This window comes from Cydia strobilella, chromosome Z (genome assembly GCF_947568885.1).
Source record: "Cydia strobilella chromosome Z, ilCydStro3.1, whole genome shotgun sequence".
NCBI lineage: Eukaryota > Metazoa > Arthropoda > Insecta > Lepidoptera > Tortricidae > Cydia > Cydia strobilella.
This window is the reverse complement of record NC_086068.1, coordinates 18958806-18976384: the sequence shown is the minus strand read 5'-3', so window position 1 is coordinate 18976384 and position 17579 is coordinate 18958806. Positions and strand designations below refer to the sequence as shown.

At 38.1% G+C, this 17579-nt stretch overlaps 1 protein-coding gene across 1 annotated transcript in view; it reads right to left on the bottom strand.

Moving 5' to 3' along the window:
• LOC134754471 (uncharacterized) overlaps positions 1–17579 on the bottom strand; it is a 169613-nt gene that overhangs the window by 42192 nt on the left and 109842 nt on the right. Inside the window, exons 7-8 of the mRNA XM_063690805.1 lie at positions 3770–3933; positions 241–414 (exon numbers count right to left, since the gene is read on the bottom strand). Of these exons, the coding sequence (XP_063546875.1) occupies positions 241–414; positions 3770–3933 (338 nt within the window). The remainder of the gene's footprint in view (positions 1–240; positions 415–3769; positions 3934–17579) is intronic.

The window sequence follows — 17579 nt, the reverse complement described above, 5'->3', positions numbered from 1 at the left end:
CTCATTCTCACGAGCGCTTTTTCAACGCGCGTTAAAAAAGCGCTTGAATCTGCTCGTACGCTAAATTCGATTTAAAGACCAAGGCTTAAAGTTGAAAATCCAACAACGCTTGATGAAAAGCGCTACCGCCATCGTGTGAATAAGTACACATGTTTCCATTTGTGTCATTCAAAAACGCTTTTTTAACGCGCGTCGAAAAAGCGCTCGTGAGTATGAGGCCTAATTCCCTGTCATGTTTACCTGTTGCACGTCCTGTGCCCATGACACCATCCCAAGTACGCTATGAAGTCGGAGTTGTTCGAGAGCGTGCGAAAGTAGTCCAACACTTTGGTCTGGTCGTTGACATACCTCTCGTACGGTTGCATTATTTCACGAAAATGACCAAAGCCGTTTGACATAAATTCTGTGTTATAACTGAAAAAATAAAACAAACTCGGCAAACTTCATCAACAGTTTTCTATAAGTACCTACTGTTCTTAGTCTATTATTTATAACCACATCAGTCCCTCGTACGCGATATCGGGTTAGCAATAACGTTACAAATTGAATTCTAAATTTTAAAATGTCCAGTCGTGTTTTGGCTAGCAAATTGAGATCTCTGTGACTCGAGGGGTTAAACTTGCCCGTAAACCTATTTACGTCAATCAGTCATGTAAATTGAGGTTGCCTGTTAAAAACCGTAACAGACTACCGCACCTCACCGCGACCTTGGTGCGGTCAAAATATCTCTTTCTCGCTTTAACTTATAGCTGCGTCCGGCGACCACCTTACACACTATCGATATGTGCGCCGCACTGCACCAAGGTCGCGATGCGGTGCGGTAGTCTGTTACGGCTTTAATCGCAGTCGTGATCGAACAAAAAACGAAAGGCATACGACAGCAGCGATATACAAAAAAAAACAAGCCACATGATAACTAATCAAGTTATAACTACATCTTCTTTCTCCGTGCCTTTTTCCATTTCATTTGGGGTCGGTCCTACGAATATTTTTCCGCCATTCGGCTCTGTTACACGGGTCAGCTAGGATTTTCTCTGACAGTCTTTGAAGGTTTCTCCACCAGGTTGCTTTTGGGCGTCCTTTAGGTTGTTTACCAATGTCAATACTACTATCACACGTGTGACAGTAGTATGGAACTCGTGTACTAACTACTATCACACGTGTGACAGTAGTATGGAACTCGTGTACTAGATACTATCACACGTGTGACAGTAGTATGGAACTCGTGTACTAACTACTATCACACGTGTGACAGTAGTATGGAACTCGTGTACTAGATACTATCACACGTGTGACAGTAGTATGGAACTCGTGTACTAACTACTATCACACGTGTGACAGTAGTATGGAACTCGTGTTCTAACTACTATCACACGTGTGACAGTAGTATGGAACTCGTGTTCTAACTACTATCTCACGTGTGACAGTAGTATGGATCTCGTGTACTAGCTACTATCACACGTGTGACAGTAGTATGGAACTCGTGTTCTAACTACTATCACACGTGTGACAGTAGTATGGAACTCGTGTACTAGCTACTATCACACGTGTGACAGTAGTATGGAACTCGTGTTCTAACTACTATCACACGTGTGACAGTAGTATGGAACTCGTGTACTAGCTACTATCTCACGTGTGACAGTAGTATGGAACTCGTGTACTAACTACTATCACACGTGTGACAGTAGTATGGAACTCGTATACTAGCTACTATCACACGTGTGACAGTAGTATGGAACTCGTATACTAACTACTATCACACGTGTGACAGTAGTATGGAACTCGTGTACTAACTACTATCACACGTGTGACAGGAGTATGGAACTCGTATACTAGCTACTATCACACGTGTGACAGTAGTATGGAACTCGTATACTAACTACTATCACACGTGTGACAGTAGTATGGAACTCGTATACTAGCTACTATCACACGTGTGACAGTAGTATGGAACTCGTGTACTAGCTACTATCACACGTGTGACAGTAGTATGGAACTCGTGTACTAGCTACTATCACACGTGTGACACTAGTATGGAACTCGTGTACTAGCTACTATCACACGTGTGACAGTAGTATGGAACTCGTGTACTAGCTACTATCACACGTGTGACAGTAGGGCGCTCCACGGGTTAGTTCCATTTTAACTGGGTGGTCGTTGTCCCGGCGCATGACATGTCCATATCAAAGCAACTGGCTTTCTTGGAGCTTTTCTGAGATTGGCGCTACTTTAAAGCTACCTCTTACATACTCATTTCTGTCGGCATCGCAACATTTGCAACAGGCGTTCTCATGCAGAACAGAAACAAGTTATTACCGGGCTGTCTTCTATAAATATTGTTGAGTCGCATGACTTTGTTCGACTGATTCTTAAACTATTTTCCTCAAGTGCAAGTCAAACTAAAAAAAAAAACCGGCCAAGTGCGAGTCGGACTGGTGTTCCAAGGGTTCCGTACATTACACAATTTAAACAATGTATTTTTTATGTAAAACGTGAGTGAAATGTCTAAAAAACCCGTAGGGGTCGGATCAGAAACTAAGTATTCAAGTCCGACTCACGCTTGACTGCATATTTCTAATAGGTTTTCCTGTCGTCTATAGGTAAAGAACTATTTTGTGTATTTTTTCCAAATTTTAGACCCAGTAGTTTCGGAGATAAAGGGGGAATGGTAATTTTTTGCCTATTTTCATGAATAACTTCTAAACTGTTTATCCCAAAATTATTTAAAAAAAATATTTGAGATTCTCACAATGAGCTCTTACTATTCATGTGTAACAAATGTGACTTTCTATTGTTTGAAAAACTTTATTTTCAAAAGTGGCTCCCATGTTTAAAATTCATTTGTTTACGTTACATGTCCGTCTTTGGGTCACACACTTATATATGTATACCAAATTTCAACCTAATTGGTCCAGTAGTTTCGGAGAAAATAGGCTGTGACAGACAGACAGACAGACGCACGAGTGATCCTCTAAGGGTTCCGTTTCTTCCTTTTGAGGTACGGTCGGTACGGAACCCTAAAAAGTAAGGTATTATGAACTACCTCATCAGTCCCTAGTTATATTTTAAAAACAGCACTGCTGCCATAAATAAGGTTTTATTTCTCTTTAAAAAGGGGAGAGCGGGGACAAACGTAACACTTTGTACTTTGACCTTAGTTTCTGGTTAACCGTTATTATTTTGATGAAATTAATGCAGTCATATATAACTTCAGTTTATGTTCTGTACATTAACATCTTGATTAACTTTATAATTGTGTATTTTGTATTAGTGAAGTAAAAAAAATCGTCTTTTGTTACTTATGACTAGAGAGTGGTAATGTGGACTTTGCCGAAAACGAAAATTCGGCCGCGCATTCGGTTCGGCTCATACCGAACCGAATATTGGGCTGAAAGCTGAAAACAAGTTACTACAGATCCGTGGTTCCGGTGAACACCGATCCGATCTTTCTTTGTTACCCCAATTACGCCATAATTGGAGGAAAAGAGAAAGATGCCCGCAATTCACGAACTTCGGTATTCGTGGTAGGCCCTCTGATCGCGAAGTGCACCCGCGCCAGCTATTCGGTAAATATTCGGCAGTGCGAACCAAACTATTCAGCCAAATACGAACATTGAAAAATATACCGAATATGCCGAATACCGAATATTCGGCTTATCTCTACTTATGACCCTGTTGGCGGGCCGAAAGTAACACGTCAAAAGTATCAAGACACTGATAGATAGAAACTCATTTTAAAAACTTTCTCTTCAAATATAACCTAACTTACGGAGTGCCATTTTCATGTGCATCTTGGAGCATAGGATAGAAAGTGGCTTCCCAGAAGGCGAGGCTTGCGTTGAGCACATCGGGTATGTTGGAGAACAGGCGCGCCGTGTCCACCGCTAGCATTCTGCCGCTGTCCTGCAGCGCGTGCGCCGCTGCCATAAATACCTGCATGTAATATGCCCCTGATGTAAGTCTTGTAATTGGCAAACACGAATAGAATAAATGGTGTGTGAATGGAGACACACACAGGTACCTTTTTATCAGTTTCATTCGATACTATTCGATAGAGTCCGTGAAAGTCTGCAACGATTAAGTGTGGGAGTAAGTACTATGTTTTATATTTACAATTGTTTCTGTCTTATAGAACATGCATTTGAAAAAAAAAACTTTCATTGAAGTGGTTTTAATAATAATAACAAAATACATTCTACCTTACTTGTTGTTTCTCTTAGGGCCTACACACAATTAGACGTTACGACGACGTGCCGTGGCACGTTGCGGCGTAGTGTAACGTTGCGACGTCGTGACGTGCAAATCTACGGCGTGTAACGTAAAAAATCACGTCACGGCGTCGTGTCGCAGGCCCTTGATACGTTGCCGTCGAAATTTGAAAAATATTATATGATGTTTTCGTATATATGGTGTTATCCGTGCCAGCAATTCTTCAAAACATGGTATACTCATTCTAAAGAATTCATAAAACTTTGTCATCCCTTTTTAGGGCACTATACTTTCTTTTAGTGATTTCCATCATTCATGATAGAAAAAAATGAATGGACCCAGTATTTTCTGTGTTTCTGCCTCTTCTTTAGGCTACTTCTTAATAGCAGCAGGATGAAGACAAGTCTGGTGCGGTCCATGGCTCTTGATCAACTGCGGCATATTTTTCAAATTTCGATGGCAACGTATCGACGGCCTGCGACACGACGTCGTGACGTCGCACGTTGCGGCAACGTGCCACGGCACGACGCCGTGACGTGATTTTTTACGTTACACGCCGTAGATTTGCAAGTCGCGACGTCGCAACGTTACACGACGCCGCAACGTGCCACGGCACGTCATCGTAACGTCTAATTGTGTGTAGGCCCTTATTTTTTCGCAACTGTATTAAAACACGTCGTTCGATACAAGTGCGGAAATGTACTATTTCAATCGTGTTGAATGCCGGACGGGCCTTCGATGCCTAGCCAGGGGGTAAAAATATTGCAAACTCAAGTATATAATTTACTCCAGCCTGCGGCTATCGTGAATAATAGACCTCGTTAGCAACCATTTACTTAGCCCCCTCGTTGCACAATGTACTATTAAAGGATTATCAAGTACCTAGTTAGTAATAGTTTTTTTTGTTTACCTATTTAGTTATTGAAAAAATACTATCTTTATACCTATCTTTTACTAATGTATCTATAAAAAGAAAATATCGATGCAAATCACTGAGCTGTATACAGCGATTTCTGTTCCTATTTTATTTCGATTCCTATTCAAAAGGGTTTTGGTGTTCCATGTAATGTAAACTTGTAAGAACGCTAACGCAAGGAAGTCGTTAGAAATACCTACGGCTGAATCAACTATCTAGTCACTTGTTGCAATGTTGCTATGACTAAGTTCTCCCGGGTCACTCTTAAACCCCTGGCTTTGTGTTATTTGAATTAACCTAACACGGATTTCTGTGGTTGTTATAAGCTTTTTCCTTGACTGGCTGGCTGATGGGACCAAACAACCAACAACCAAATACCTATCTGAGCCCGCCCGCCCATATAATATTATAATAAATTAATTTTTAACAAGCAGAAACGTCTGCTATCGATGCTATTAAGCTTAGAATAAATTTAAAAGTGGAAAAATTACTGCCTTGGGTGAGACTTGAAGAGGCCAGAGTCCGTGAGTTCAAGTCTCACCCAAGGCAGTAATTTTTCCACTTTTAAATTTATTATAATAAATGTTTGGAAACAAGAAGTAGACAGTATCTCATCATATGGGTGAGTAGCCGTGGGGTCGGATTTAAAGCTTTAAGGCTCGGCCAAACACAAGGCGCGACGCAGCGCCGCGGTCGCGCGGCGCGACCGCCGCTCATGCTAACAGGTTAGCGATGTCAAACAGACTGCGTCCCGCCGGCATCGCGCCCCGCTTCTGTCGCGCCCCGCGCCGCGCGGCCCCGCGCGTCCACGCGGCGCGGCACGCTGGGTCACATCAGTCGGACATGAGGGTGTGTTGAGAGCGCGAGGCCGGCGCGATTCGCGCGCGACCTGTTTGAACAGGCATCACGCGGCGCGGATGCGGCGCTGCGTCGCGCCTTGTGTTTGGCCGAGCCTTTAGCCTCGTAAACGTCCCAGCAAAGTTACTTGTACTACTAATCCAAATCGAGTTTTGAACTCTTATGGAATTAAAGAAAGTTCGAAATACAAAAACGCAATATTCGAATGGTACGTACGAGGCTAAAGTAATTTCGAGTGGAGATAATGAGCATATCTTGGCCCCTTCCTTGTTATTGCCAAATTTAGCTTTGTATCTAATGAGAACAACTTCCTATCAAACAATATACGTTAAAATGTTGACTCAATCAAAATATCCCATTTTTTGTTTAAGCCAGCGAAATGATGGAGACTAGAATGATACTTGAAGGGGACAATAGAGATTTATTAATAGAAAACAAAAACACTTGCGTCAAATCGTGTTCCCTCCTGCCCTTCGCAGACCCTTGACTGGGGAGGAGTACGGTGATCGATCTCCCTGCATTCAGTCGCCGGCTTGGAGCCACCTAGTGCCCTCGATATTTGGAAGATTAACCTTTCAGTGAAACAGGTACTCCCTCGGGTAATCTTGTTCCATTCCCAACACAACGGAAAAAATATCAATCCAGAATAGGCTGCGTTTTCCTGACGAATCATATTTTTCATATTACATGAACCAAGCGCCAATAGAAGTGGCCAATATACGACATACGTGTGTACAGTTTGGCACTTAACCTTAATATTTACGAAAAAAATATTTAACCTACCTACAACTATATTCTTTTTCATACCACGTCGGTGGCAATCAAGCATGCGGCCCGCCTGATGGTAAGCAGTTACCGTAGCCTATGGACGCCTGCAACACCGGAGATATTACACGCGCGTTGCCGACCCTCTAAAAACCTGTACACTACTTTTTGGAAGAACCCCATACTGTAGCCCCTCGGGAAAACCTCGGCAAGCTCATTCCACAGCCGAAGCGTACGCGGGAGGAAATTCCTCTTAATATATATATATATATATATATATATGAGCATAACAATAACTACCGATTAAATATAACTATATTTTTAATTTTATTTTATTTACAATACATATATTTACACGGCATTACAGACAAGCCAATACACCGAGAAATTAAACATTGCAAAATACACAGTATACAAATACATGAACTATATGTCGGTGTTATGTAAATAACATATATATAAATATTCAGTACGTATTCTCGAAGCAATTTTCATAAGACGTTCTAATAATTTACAATGCATAAAAATTCTACACTATTATTTTGTTCATTAACAAAAGTTTCAGCTTTGTACTAACAGGAGTGCAAAGTTTTTTGGCTTTTTTTCTAAACTTTTGTCAGTTATGGTTTTATTTTATTTAAGCGGCAGTATTAACAAAGGGTGGCTAGAGCAGTTACGACTGTTAAAATGCGTGGCGCGGGGCAATGTGTACCAGTTTTTGATGAATTAATTCTGATACCCAGGTACCTACTAATTCTGTCATGGCCTCACGGTGATGTGTACCAGTTTTTGATGAATAAATTCTGATGCCCAGGTACTAATTATTCTGTCATGGCCTCACAGCGATCCTGTCACGATATTTGCGATGTTAAACAGAACGAACTTTAATACCGCCAAGTCGCCAACCTACATAGTAAACAATATTGTGAATAAAACGATATGCGATTAGCCTCTGAGTGAGGATCTCTATATCTGTGTTATTACTTATTATGTATAGGTAACACACGGATTTTTTGACCGGAGCACTTACTTGTAGGAATGCGAGATGCGAGTCACGCATTTAACTTAACTTTTCATAGAATATACGCGCACACGGCACAATGCATGGAAAGTGCCGATCATTTTTTGGCTACAACGCTTTGTGAGCGAACGGTATCCCTTATTAAAAAGGGTTTCTTGTAGGAAGCCGGGTTTTCTTAGTTCCTTTTTTATTATGTACGTATGATTTACGAGATATCTAGTACCCCATACTGTCAACGCACGTCCCTTCTAATTTTGAAATATATTAAACCGAATCCAGTGAGTTGATGACATGTAATCCATATCCATATTAGGGCTTCCAAATACCGGACCTTTCGAACCTTTATTGAACCTACCGGTATTAATACCGGTATTGGCAACTTCAATACCGGGATCCCGGGATTCCGGGATTTTTTAAAATAAATAGGAACCAAGTAAATTTGAAGAAAAATACCACATTTTAATCAAATTCTTCTTTATTTTGCATGCGTGTTACAATGTATAGTATGTTTAACAATGATATCACTAAATAATAAACCTCTTTTTCTCGCTATTGATTAGTTTCTGCACTTGCAGCTCAATCGAATTCAGAAACATTTTTAGTATAAAAGGTTCAATGATTTTCGAACATAAATAAAGTAGCACTTACAGTGCATTGTATAAAAGACAACATCTTCTAAGCATTCGCTAAATCATTGTGCTAAAATGTACTTAAAATATAATAATTTAATTTGTTTAAGTTAATTTTTAAGGTAATTGTACAATTGAAATGCAAAATAAAATAAATTTAAAAATCAGTAAATAATTAGCAATTTCCCCACTTGTAATGTAATAAAAATCAGTCTACAACTCGAAACACGCGCACATTTAAACAAAAAATCTAAATTCAAGTTCTAAGACCCATAACGGTTATGTGTTTCTTTTTTAATATTCAAACATTAAATAGTCTTACAAATCTTACAATACCATTTAAAATCAAACGTTATCAAATTATCTATTGTACTTAAAAGTATTTAAATTTAAATAAATAAACCGATTTAATTTTGGTATATTTCTCCCTTCGGAAGAAACATGACATGAGTTATAAACCATTTCGTGACTTGATCCTTATTGAGTATATCTAATAAACAAATAATATATGCATACTTACATTGTTGTGAGATTCACATAAACCACAGCCGGCGCGGAACTATAACTACAGAGCTTATAGCTTACGTAGACATCACTTCAAGTTACAAGCAGAAGCACCAAGAACCGACTGGCTACACCGTTACCGCTCCACGTCGCGTGAGCAAGACAGAGAATGCTGTCGAATTGTAAAACGAGAGGAAGACGCAAGATCTATGCGCGCAAAGCTTTGTGGTGATGCCGAATTTTAACGTTTCGATGGGTAGTTAGTTTGTTTTGCAAATTTTGTTAATTAATAAAAATACCGGGATCACGGTATTTCAAAATTAAATACCGGTATTGAAATCTACCACAAAAAAGACGGTATCCGGGGATCCCGAAATACCGGGATCCCGGTATTGGAAGCCTTAATCCATACTAATATTATAAATGCGAATGTCTTGTCTGTCTGTCTGTCTGTGTGTTGCCTCTTCACGCTTAAACCGCTGAACCGATTGAGTTGAAATTTGACATAGAGATAGTTCGAGTCCCGGGGAAGGACATAGCGTAGTGTTTATTCCAGAAATAGCCCTTTAGGGGGGTGAAAAGGGGGGTGGAAATTTGTATGGGGAATCAATAAGCACTGAACCGATTTACATGAAATTGGGTATGGAGGTAGTTTCTTCTCCCCTCCCCTCTCCCTTCCTCCTCTCTCCTCGCCTCGACTCGACTTGACTTGACTTAACAATAACCTCTCCTCTCACCTTATAGGGAGTGTCTACCAGGATACCTTTTATATACTTACGTCAACGTTCTCCTACGGCTTACTAATTCTTCTCTTATCTTCTCTTCTCTTCCCTTCCTTTCCCTTCCCTTCTCTTCTCTTGTCTTCTCGTATCCTCTTCTGCCCCTCCCCTCTCCTCCTCTCTCCTCGCCTCGCCTCTCCTCCTCTCCTCGTCTTGCCTCGCCTCGACTCGACTTGACTTGACTTAACAACAACCTCACCTCTTACCTCTCCTCTCCCCTCCTCTTATAGGGAGTGTCTACCAGGATACCTTTCATATACTTACGTCAACGTCCTCCTAACTTTAGTACAGATAAATATCTGATTAGTAAAAAATAAGCTACCCAAACTACTAATTCCACGCAGGCAAGTGACGTCAACAATGCACCGATATAATAATGTGTGATTGAATTAACTTGTCAAATTATTATAATTATTATTTATTTAATGAATGTCAATTAATATTAAAGTGATGGCAGCAATATGTCAAGTTAACAGTCTTACACTAATTCGATGTCATATTTATCTAACGTATTATCTTCCAGGAATGATTCGACTGTGTAATAACAATTTTCTATTAATAGGCTTTTCAGTTCAGTTAAAAGTTTTCTCATTTAGTTCGTATTTGATAGCATTAGGGATTTTATTAAAAAATTGGATACATTTATACTGTGGTCCATTCTTATACATAGCTAAGCTAGGTCTAGGTAGTAGCAGCTTATTTCTATATTGACTTCTAGTTTTACACGTATCGACTTTTAATGGAAATAATTCTGTGTGTTGTCTGACAAATTGTACAGCCTCCATTATGTACATTGAGGGCAACGTTAACAGTTTAAACCGTATAAAGTGAGCGCGGCAGCTGTTAGGAATGTGTACGTTCGCTAAGATTCGTATACACTTTTTCTGTAGGATGAATATATCTTTGGCGTCTGTGCTATCTCCCCAGAGACGTACGCCATATCGGAGGCCAGAATAGATATAAGCAAAATATACTGATAAAGCCGACTCAAAATCCGTGTTCGCTTTCAATATACCAAGAGCGTAGATAAATTTGATTATTCTTGTTTTGAGACTTTGGATATGCTCTTTCCAGTTTAGCCCTGAATCTATAGTTATACCCAACAGTTTGAAATCATTAAATAATTTACCTCTTCTATTGTATTGTTATTTATTTGTAGTTGCAATTCTAATGGTTTCTTCTGTGTCGGTTTGAATTGGATAATTTTTGTTTTCTGTAGGTTTATATCTAAATTATGCTCGGCAAGCCATTTTTTGACAGTGTGTAAAAGGGTCGAAAGTTTTAGGTTAGCTTCGGTACTGTCCGTAGCGCTAAACAGCAAAGAGACGTCGTCTGCAAACATGACACATTTTGTATTTTCATCTAAAATTTTGGGCAGATCGTTGATATACGCTAAGAATAGGGTACAGGCCAAAATACTTCCTTGAGGGAGGGAGCAAGTGGTCTGACGTAGTTGAGAGTTTACGCTCGCTACCTTTCGGCTCTGGTGGTCGTAATAATCTATTTGGACATATTGTTTCCGATTCTGTAGGTATGATTGGAACCATTTGTAGGCTCGTAACTCGTGTCGATTTAAAACACTTCCTGCGGTCGTGTTTTAATTTATCGCCACTCGTTTCGAATTTCCTCTTTTCCGCACTTGTATCGTAAATAACTATTGTACGGTTTGTACCATTTACTCGTAGCATACGCTGTCATTTGAAAGTATATCCTGACTCGCGCTTGACTAAACTATTACCTACCCGCAAAGATAGATATAACTCCGTAATAGATGGATACAGTCTAAAGAAAAAACGTGCCTCTAAAATCAAGAAAATTTGTTTCTCGTTCAGAGGGCACTACTAGTTTTGGCCTACAGTCGTATATATGGCGTTGACGGTTTCGTTTGTTATTTAACAATTTTAACGCATATCAGTGAAAGAACATGGGTCAAAATCATAGAAATAATTAATGCAAATAAAAAAAAACATTTATCCATATTTAAATACATTTTATCGTATTTTTATAAATCTTCATTTTTAGTTTTAAAGTGTGACAGTGAATTTACTGGGGTTACAAAATTTACTATGACAGTACCGCTCTAGTATAAGTTACTCTATGCTACCCGTTTATGTCACAGGATAACCTAAATATACGACAAGTGTTATCGACTTATCGAGCATTAATGAATATTAACGGGTATTATTATTTTAATCCATATTAATATTAAAAATGCGAAAGTGTGTTTGTTTGTCTGTTACCTCTTCACGCTTAAACCGCTGAATCAATTTAGTTGAAAGGTACAGAGAGAGTTTGAATCCCGGGGAAGAGCATAGGATCCTTTTTAACTCGGATATCATCCCTGAAGAGGGTGAAAAGCGGGTAGCTAAGCTACGTCAAATTAAGCCGAAAATGGGCGATCTGCGGAAATAATTCGTGTAGTTTTGAAAATTGGTATAGTTATACCTTGTGGTGTACAGATGAACATACTAAAAGTCCTCGGGGGTGGGGGTTGTGCTAAGGGTGTAGGAGGGGGTTGAAGGTACCTTTTTTCAGATTTTTGCTCATATCTTGAATATCTGTACGAATAGCATTATAATTACTTCGGACAAAAGATTGTACATAAAATTTTCTACAAATTAGGTCATATTCATTTTTGCTCTACGGTCAATAAAGAAAACTTCGTTTTTTCGTAGTTGTTCATCATAACTCAAATTTTTAGTTTAGAATAAGCAAGCTTAGTAACCTGCTGATAAAATATAAAAAAAACCAGGCCAAGATCATGTCGAACCATGCTCACTGTAGAGTTCCGTAGTTACCCATCCGTCAAAATATACTTTTTGCAAAAACTCAAAAACGGCTGAACCGATCAGATTCGCTTTTGTTTTCCATGAAAGTCTTTACTAAGTTCTACTTTCACGATTTTTTTCATATTTTTTGGACTCGTGGTTCAAAAGTTGGAGGGGGACTCAGAAACAATCTTTTTTCTTGCAGAGCGAATATTTCCGGAAATATTACGTTTATCTAAAAAATGTTCTGTAAGACTCATATTCATTTTAAAAGACCTATCCAATGACACCCCACACTATAGGGTTGAAGCGGAAAAAAAATTCATCCCCATTTCTCGATTATGTGTTCTAACTTTATCGTGAAAGTAAAGCTTATTAAAGACTTTCAAGTTTGCAAAAAGTATATTTTGCCGGGCGGGTAACTACGGAAGTACGAAACCGTACACAGAGCAGGACCCGACATGCTCTTGGCCGGTTTATTTAGATTTTTGGTCAGCAGGTGACTCAACTTGCTTATTCTATACTAAAAATTTCAGATATGGTGAACAACTACGAAAAAACAACGTTTTCTTATATCATCTACTTTTTATCTCTTTGTTAACTTAAACACTCTGTAGCTCCTAAAGTATTAACCGTAGAGCAAAAATGAATATGACCTAATTTGTAGAAAATTTTATGTAGAAACTTTTGGTCGAAGTAATTATAATGCTATTCGTACAGATATTCTAGGTACGAGCAAAAATCTGAAAAAAGGTACCTCCCCCTCCTTAACCCTCAGCACAACCCCCACCCCCGAGGACTTTTAGTATGTTCATTTGGACACCACAAGGTATAACTGTACCAATTTTCAAAACTACACGAATTATTTCCGCAAATTTGTCTAATTTTCTTGGGTTAGGGGTGGAAGTGAGATAATTGATGCATCTCCTGATTATATATTATTGAGTATGTACGAAATATGTAGTAGGATAATAATTATATATATTCTAGTATTTTTATTTATGCATTATATACTAGCTGTTGACCTCGACTTGGTACGCGAAGATTTGTTTGTTGGTGGTTATATATGGGGCATTTCACGTCAAGCGGGCAGCAAAAAAATGGTCAGGTTCTGGATTTTGTTCATAGTTGAATTAATTGGACCTATATGTGAACTAAAAAATTTGGCATCATTACTTTTTAAATAAATTGCTTCGTTAAAAATTTATACGCATTTAAAAAAACTACAAAATTTGAGGAACGGATTTTTAAAAAAATATTATTGCAATTCTTTCAATGGATTTAATAATAACTAAATAGTGATTATTTGAGAATATTAGTTGATTTCCCTGAAAATTTATAAAAAAAGTTTTTTTTATCTTTTTTTCATATAACAAACCGGAAGTTAGTATTACATCTTTTTTTTTCCAACTTCGCATTTTTTTAAATTTTTAATTTTTACACAATAATGTAGCTTATGGTGTCCAATGGTGGCTAATGTCCTATAAAAAAAATTATAATTGCATCTCGATTGGTTTTGAAGATTCATGAAGTAATTCGAAAGTACTGCGCGACGCTCCGTACTGAGCGGTAGTTCTATGTGGCAGTCTTTAATGGCCAATTACGGGTTTTTTTACTTTTGCGTAACGGAATTAAAGCAATAAATAATATTTCATCGGTTAAGATATATAAAAGCAAATCATGTATTATTCAATCGTGCCTTGTAGCGCTATCTCTGATCAACCATATCTTGGAACTGAAAACAAAACGTTTATGTTTTAACAAAACGCTAGAGGTAACTTAATAACTATAGCTAGGTTTAGGCGGGGTATGTCACATGCTTAAGAGGTCACTTTCGAGTTAGGTCACGTTATGAGGACGCCACTTTTTGTACGTCACATTCTGAGTTTGTCACATTCTGAGTACGTCACTATCTGAGAACACCACTTTCTGAGGACGTCACTTCTAGTATTTTTATTTATGCATTATATACTAGCTGTTGACCTCGACTTGGTACGCGAAGATTTGTTTGTTGGTGGTTATCTATGGGGCATTTCACGTCAAGCGGGCAGCAAAAAAATGGTCAGGTTCTGGATTTTGTTCATAGTTGGATTAATTGGACCTATATGTGAACTAAAAAATTTGGCATCATTACTTTTTAAATAAATTGCTTCGTTAAAAATTTATACGCATTTAAAAAAACTACAAAATTTGAGGAACGGATTATTTAAAAATTATTATTGCAATTCTTTCAATGGATTTAATAATAACTAAATAGTGATTATTTGAGAATATTAGTTGATTTCCTTGAAAATTTATAAAAAAAGTTTTTTTTATCTTTTTTTTCATATAACAAACCGGAAGTTAGTATTACATATCTTTTTTTTTCCAACTTCGCATTTTTTTAAATTTTTAATTTTTACACAATAATGTAGCTTATGGTGTCCAATGGTGGCTAATGTCCTATAAAAAAAATTATAATGGCATCTCGATTGGTTTTGAAGATTCATGAAGTAATTCGAAAGTACTGCGCGACGCTCCGTACTGAGCGGTAGTTCTATGTGGCAGTCTTTAATGGCCAATTACGGGTTTTTTTACTTTTGCGTAACGGAATTAAAGCAATAAATAATATTTCATCGGTTAAGATATATAAAAGCAAATCATGTATTATTCAATCGTGCCTTGTAGCGCTATCTCTGATCAACCATATCTTGGAACTGAAAACAAAACGTTTATGTTTTAACAAAACGCTAGAGGTAACTTAATAACTATAGCTAGGTTTAGGCGGGGTATGTCACATGCTTAAGAGGTCACTTTCGAGTTAGGTCACGTTATGAGGACGCCACTTTTTGTACGTCACATTCTGAGTTTGTCACATTCTGAGTACGTCACTATCTGAGAACACCACTTTCTGAGGACGTCACTTTCTGAAAAAGCCACTTTCTGAGGCCCTCGCTTGAGATTTCAAACTGATTATCTCCGTCGCGCTGACGGGGGCGGCGCCGCCATATCCCCGTGTGTGTGGTGCACGCACACAGACGCGCACGTCATTTGCGCTCACGGACCTTATGCCTGCAAGTCGCGTCGCGGTCGCGGCCCGCTATATAGGCATATCATAGGCTATAGCTAGTTCTTACAAACTTTTTCTGTTAGCTTAGCTCGCTACCACCACTGAGCGTTTACTTATTTCCTGTTATTGTGATTTAACTTCTTGATTTTAGGTAGCTGAATTCAATATCCTTCTACAACCTGCAATCCAAATAACATTTTGACTTTTACAGGAGAGTAAAAAAACAATCATTTCTTTTCTCGTTTCCGTGCGGAAAGTATCAACTTTCGACACGCTGTGCTATTAGTACCTACATTGTGCAACGAGGGGGGTAAGTGAGATTTTGTAAAGGAGGAGTTTACAATATTCTTACCCCCGGAGTTACACAATGGTTTTCGTTACACTTGTGATGAAAAACTAAATTTTCAGGGAAATAATTATAAAATACGGTGACATTTCAAATATTCGTCCGCCATATTGTCATTTCTTGACAGGTTAGGCATCTAAGGCACAGACCTTCGGCATTCAGCCACGATTGAAAATTTTGTGTAAAAACGGCTATTAAATTAATCCAATTAAATATTATAAACAAAAATACTAAATTATAATTGTCAGTATTTTAGAAGTAAAACTCCCTTACACACCCTTATACTTTAAACCAGGGGTCGGCAACCTTTTAGCAGCCAAGGGCCACATAGCAGTTAACGAAATTGACGCGGGCCACACTTTGCTAATATCTATGACTTTATCAGGTATTGTCGTTTGTCAAAATTACATACAAAATAGCCAGGGAGGCTCGCGGGCCGCAAGTGAGAGGTTCGCGGGCCACATGCGGCCCGCGGGCCGCCTGTTGCCGACCCCTGCTTTAAACAAAGTATTTTACTTATAACTTACTTGGTTCGTACTTCGTATGAATTAGTGACATATCTAATTAAAAAAAGAAAGCTATAACTCCCGCGGGAACAATATAGGCCTTTTGTTTTCCCTTCAGACACCTGCATGAAATAAGATTTTTTCGAGCAAGTGTGATGAAAAACAAATTTGTCGCTCTCCGGCTTCGTTGATTAGAAAAAAAGAATGCCTCAGGTTAGATAAAATTATCATAACAAAGAAACATGTGACATGAGATATTTCTTACGTTGATGTAATTATACAGTTTTATTAATGGTCCGTTTTTTATTTATGAGTCAGATTTTGATTAAAATAGGTATGTTTGAAGAGCTCCTAATCCTGGTCGGAATGAATAAGAAACCCCAATTTGGGACAATAGTCTAGTCTACAAAACGTTCAAGGTGGTTAAAAATATAGTGTAAGCTGTTCGCATTAAAATACCGCAAATCGATGTACAGGTTAGCCGTTTGGTACACGTATACTAGAGGTCAAAACAAAATTATCGACCCGCAGTTCCTAAAAAAAAATCCCTTGGGAGGGGAGTGCTGAAACTTTTTTTTGTATAAAAAATCTTTTTTTTTGTATAAAAAACTTTTTTTTTAAACCTATCGTATTCTTCTCTTATCTATCATACGAAAGGGCTTTTTGAAGCGATTCCGAAAATATACCACATCATTACATTTTAGCCATTTTTCTTAAATTGAAACAAAAAGAATTTTCAAAACATACCAAGTTTGGGCTCCTCCAGATACGATATGGCTGGATTTTTTTTTGTACAATATACCAAAAATGATACGTGATTTCCTCATATCTAACCCAAAAAAAGGAATTTTAAAAATAATTTTATTTATGAAATAAAACTATGAAAACGGATTATATCGCGTATATTGAATTTATAATACATCCCGACGTTTCGAACTCTTTACAGCGTTCGTGGTCACCCGTTGACCACGAGCGTAGTTTTATTTCATGAGTAACTATCGCGGTAACCGAAGACAATAATTTTATTTAGTTTTTTTTTAAATACAAAGTGACACAGTTAGGTTTAAAGATCTTTATTTTCTCATAAGAATACATAATATTCACTTACACGAGAATTAATTGTTTTTTCACGCAAAATACATTTTATCGGTGAGCGCACACTTAACCTATAACAAATAACTTAATACTGTAGGTATTAACATATATGACTTAAACTAAAAGTATACAAA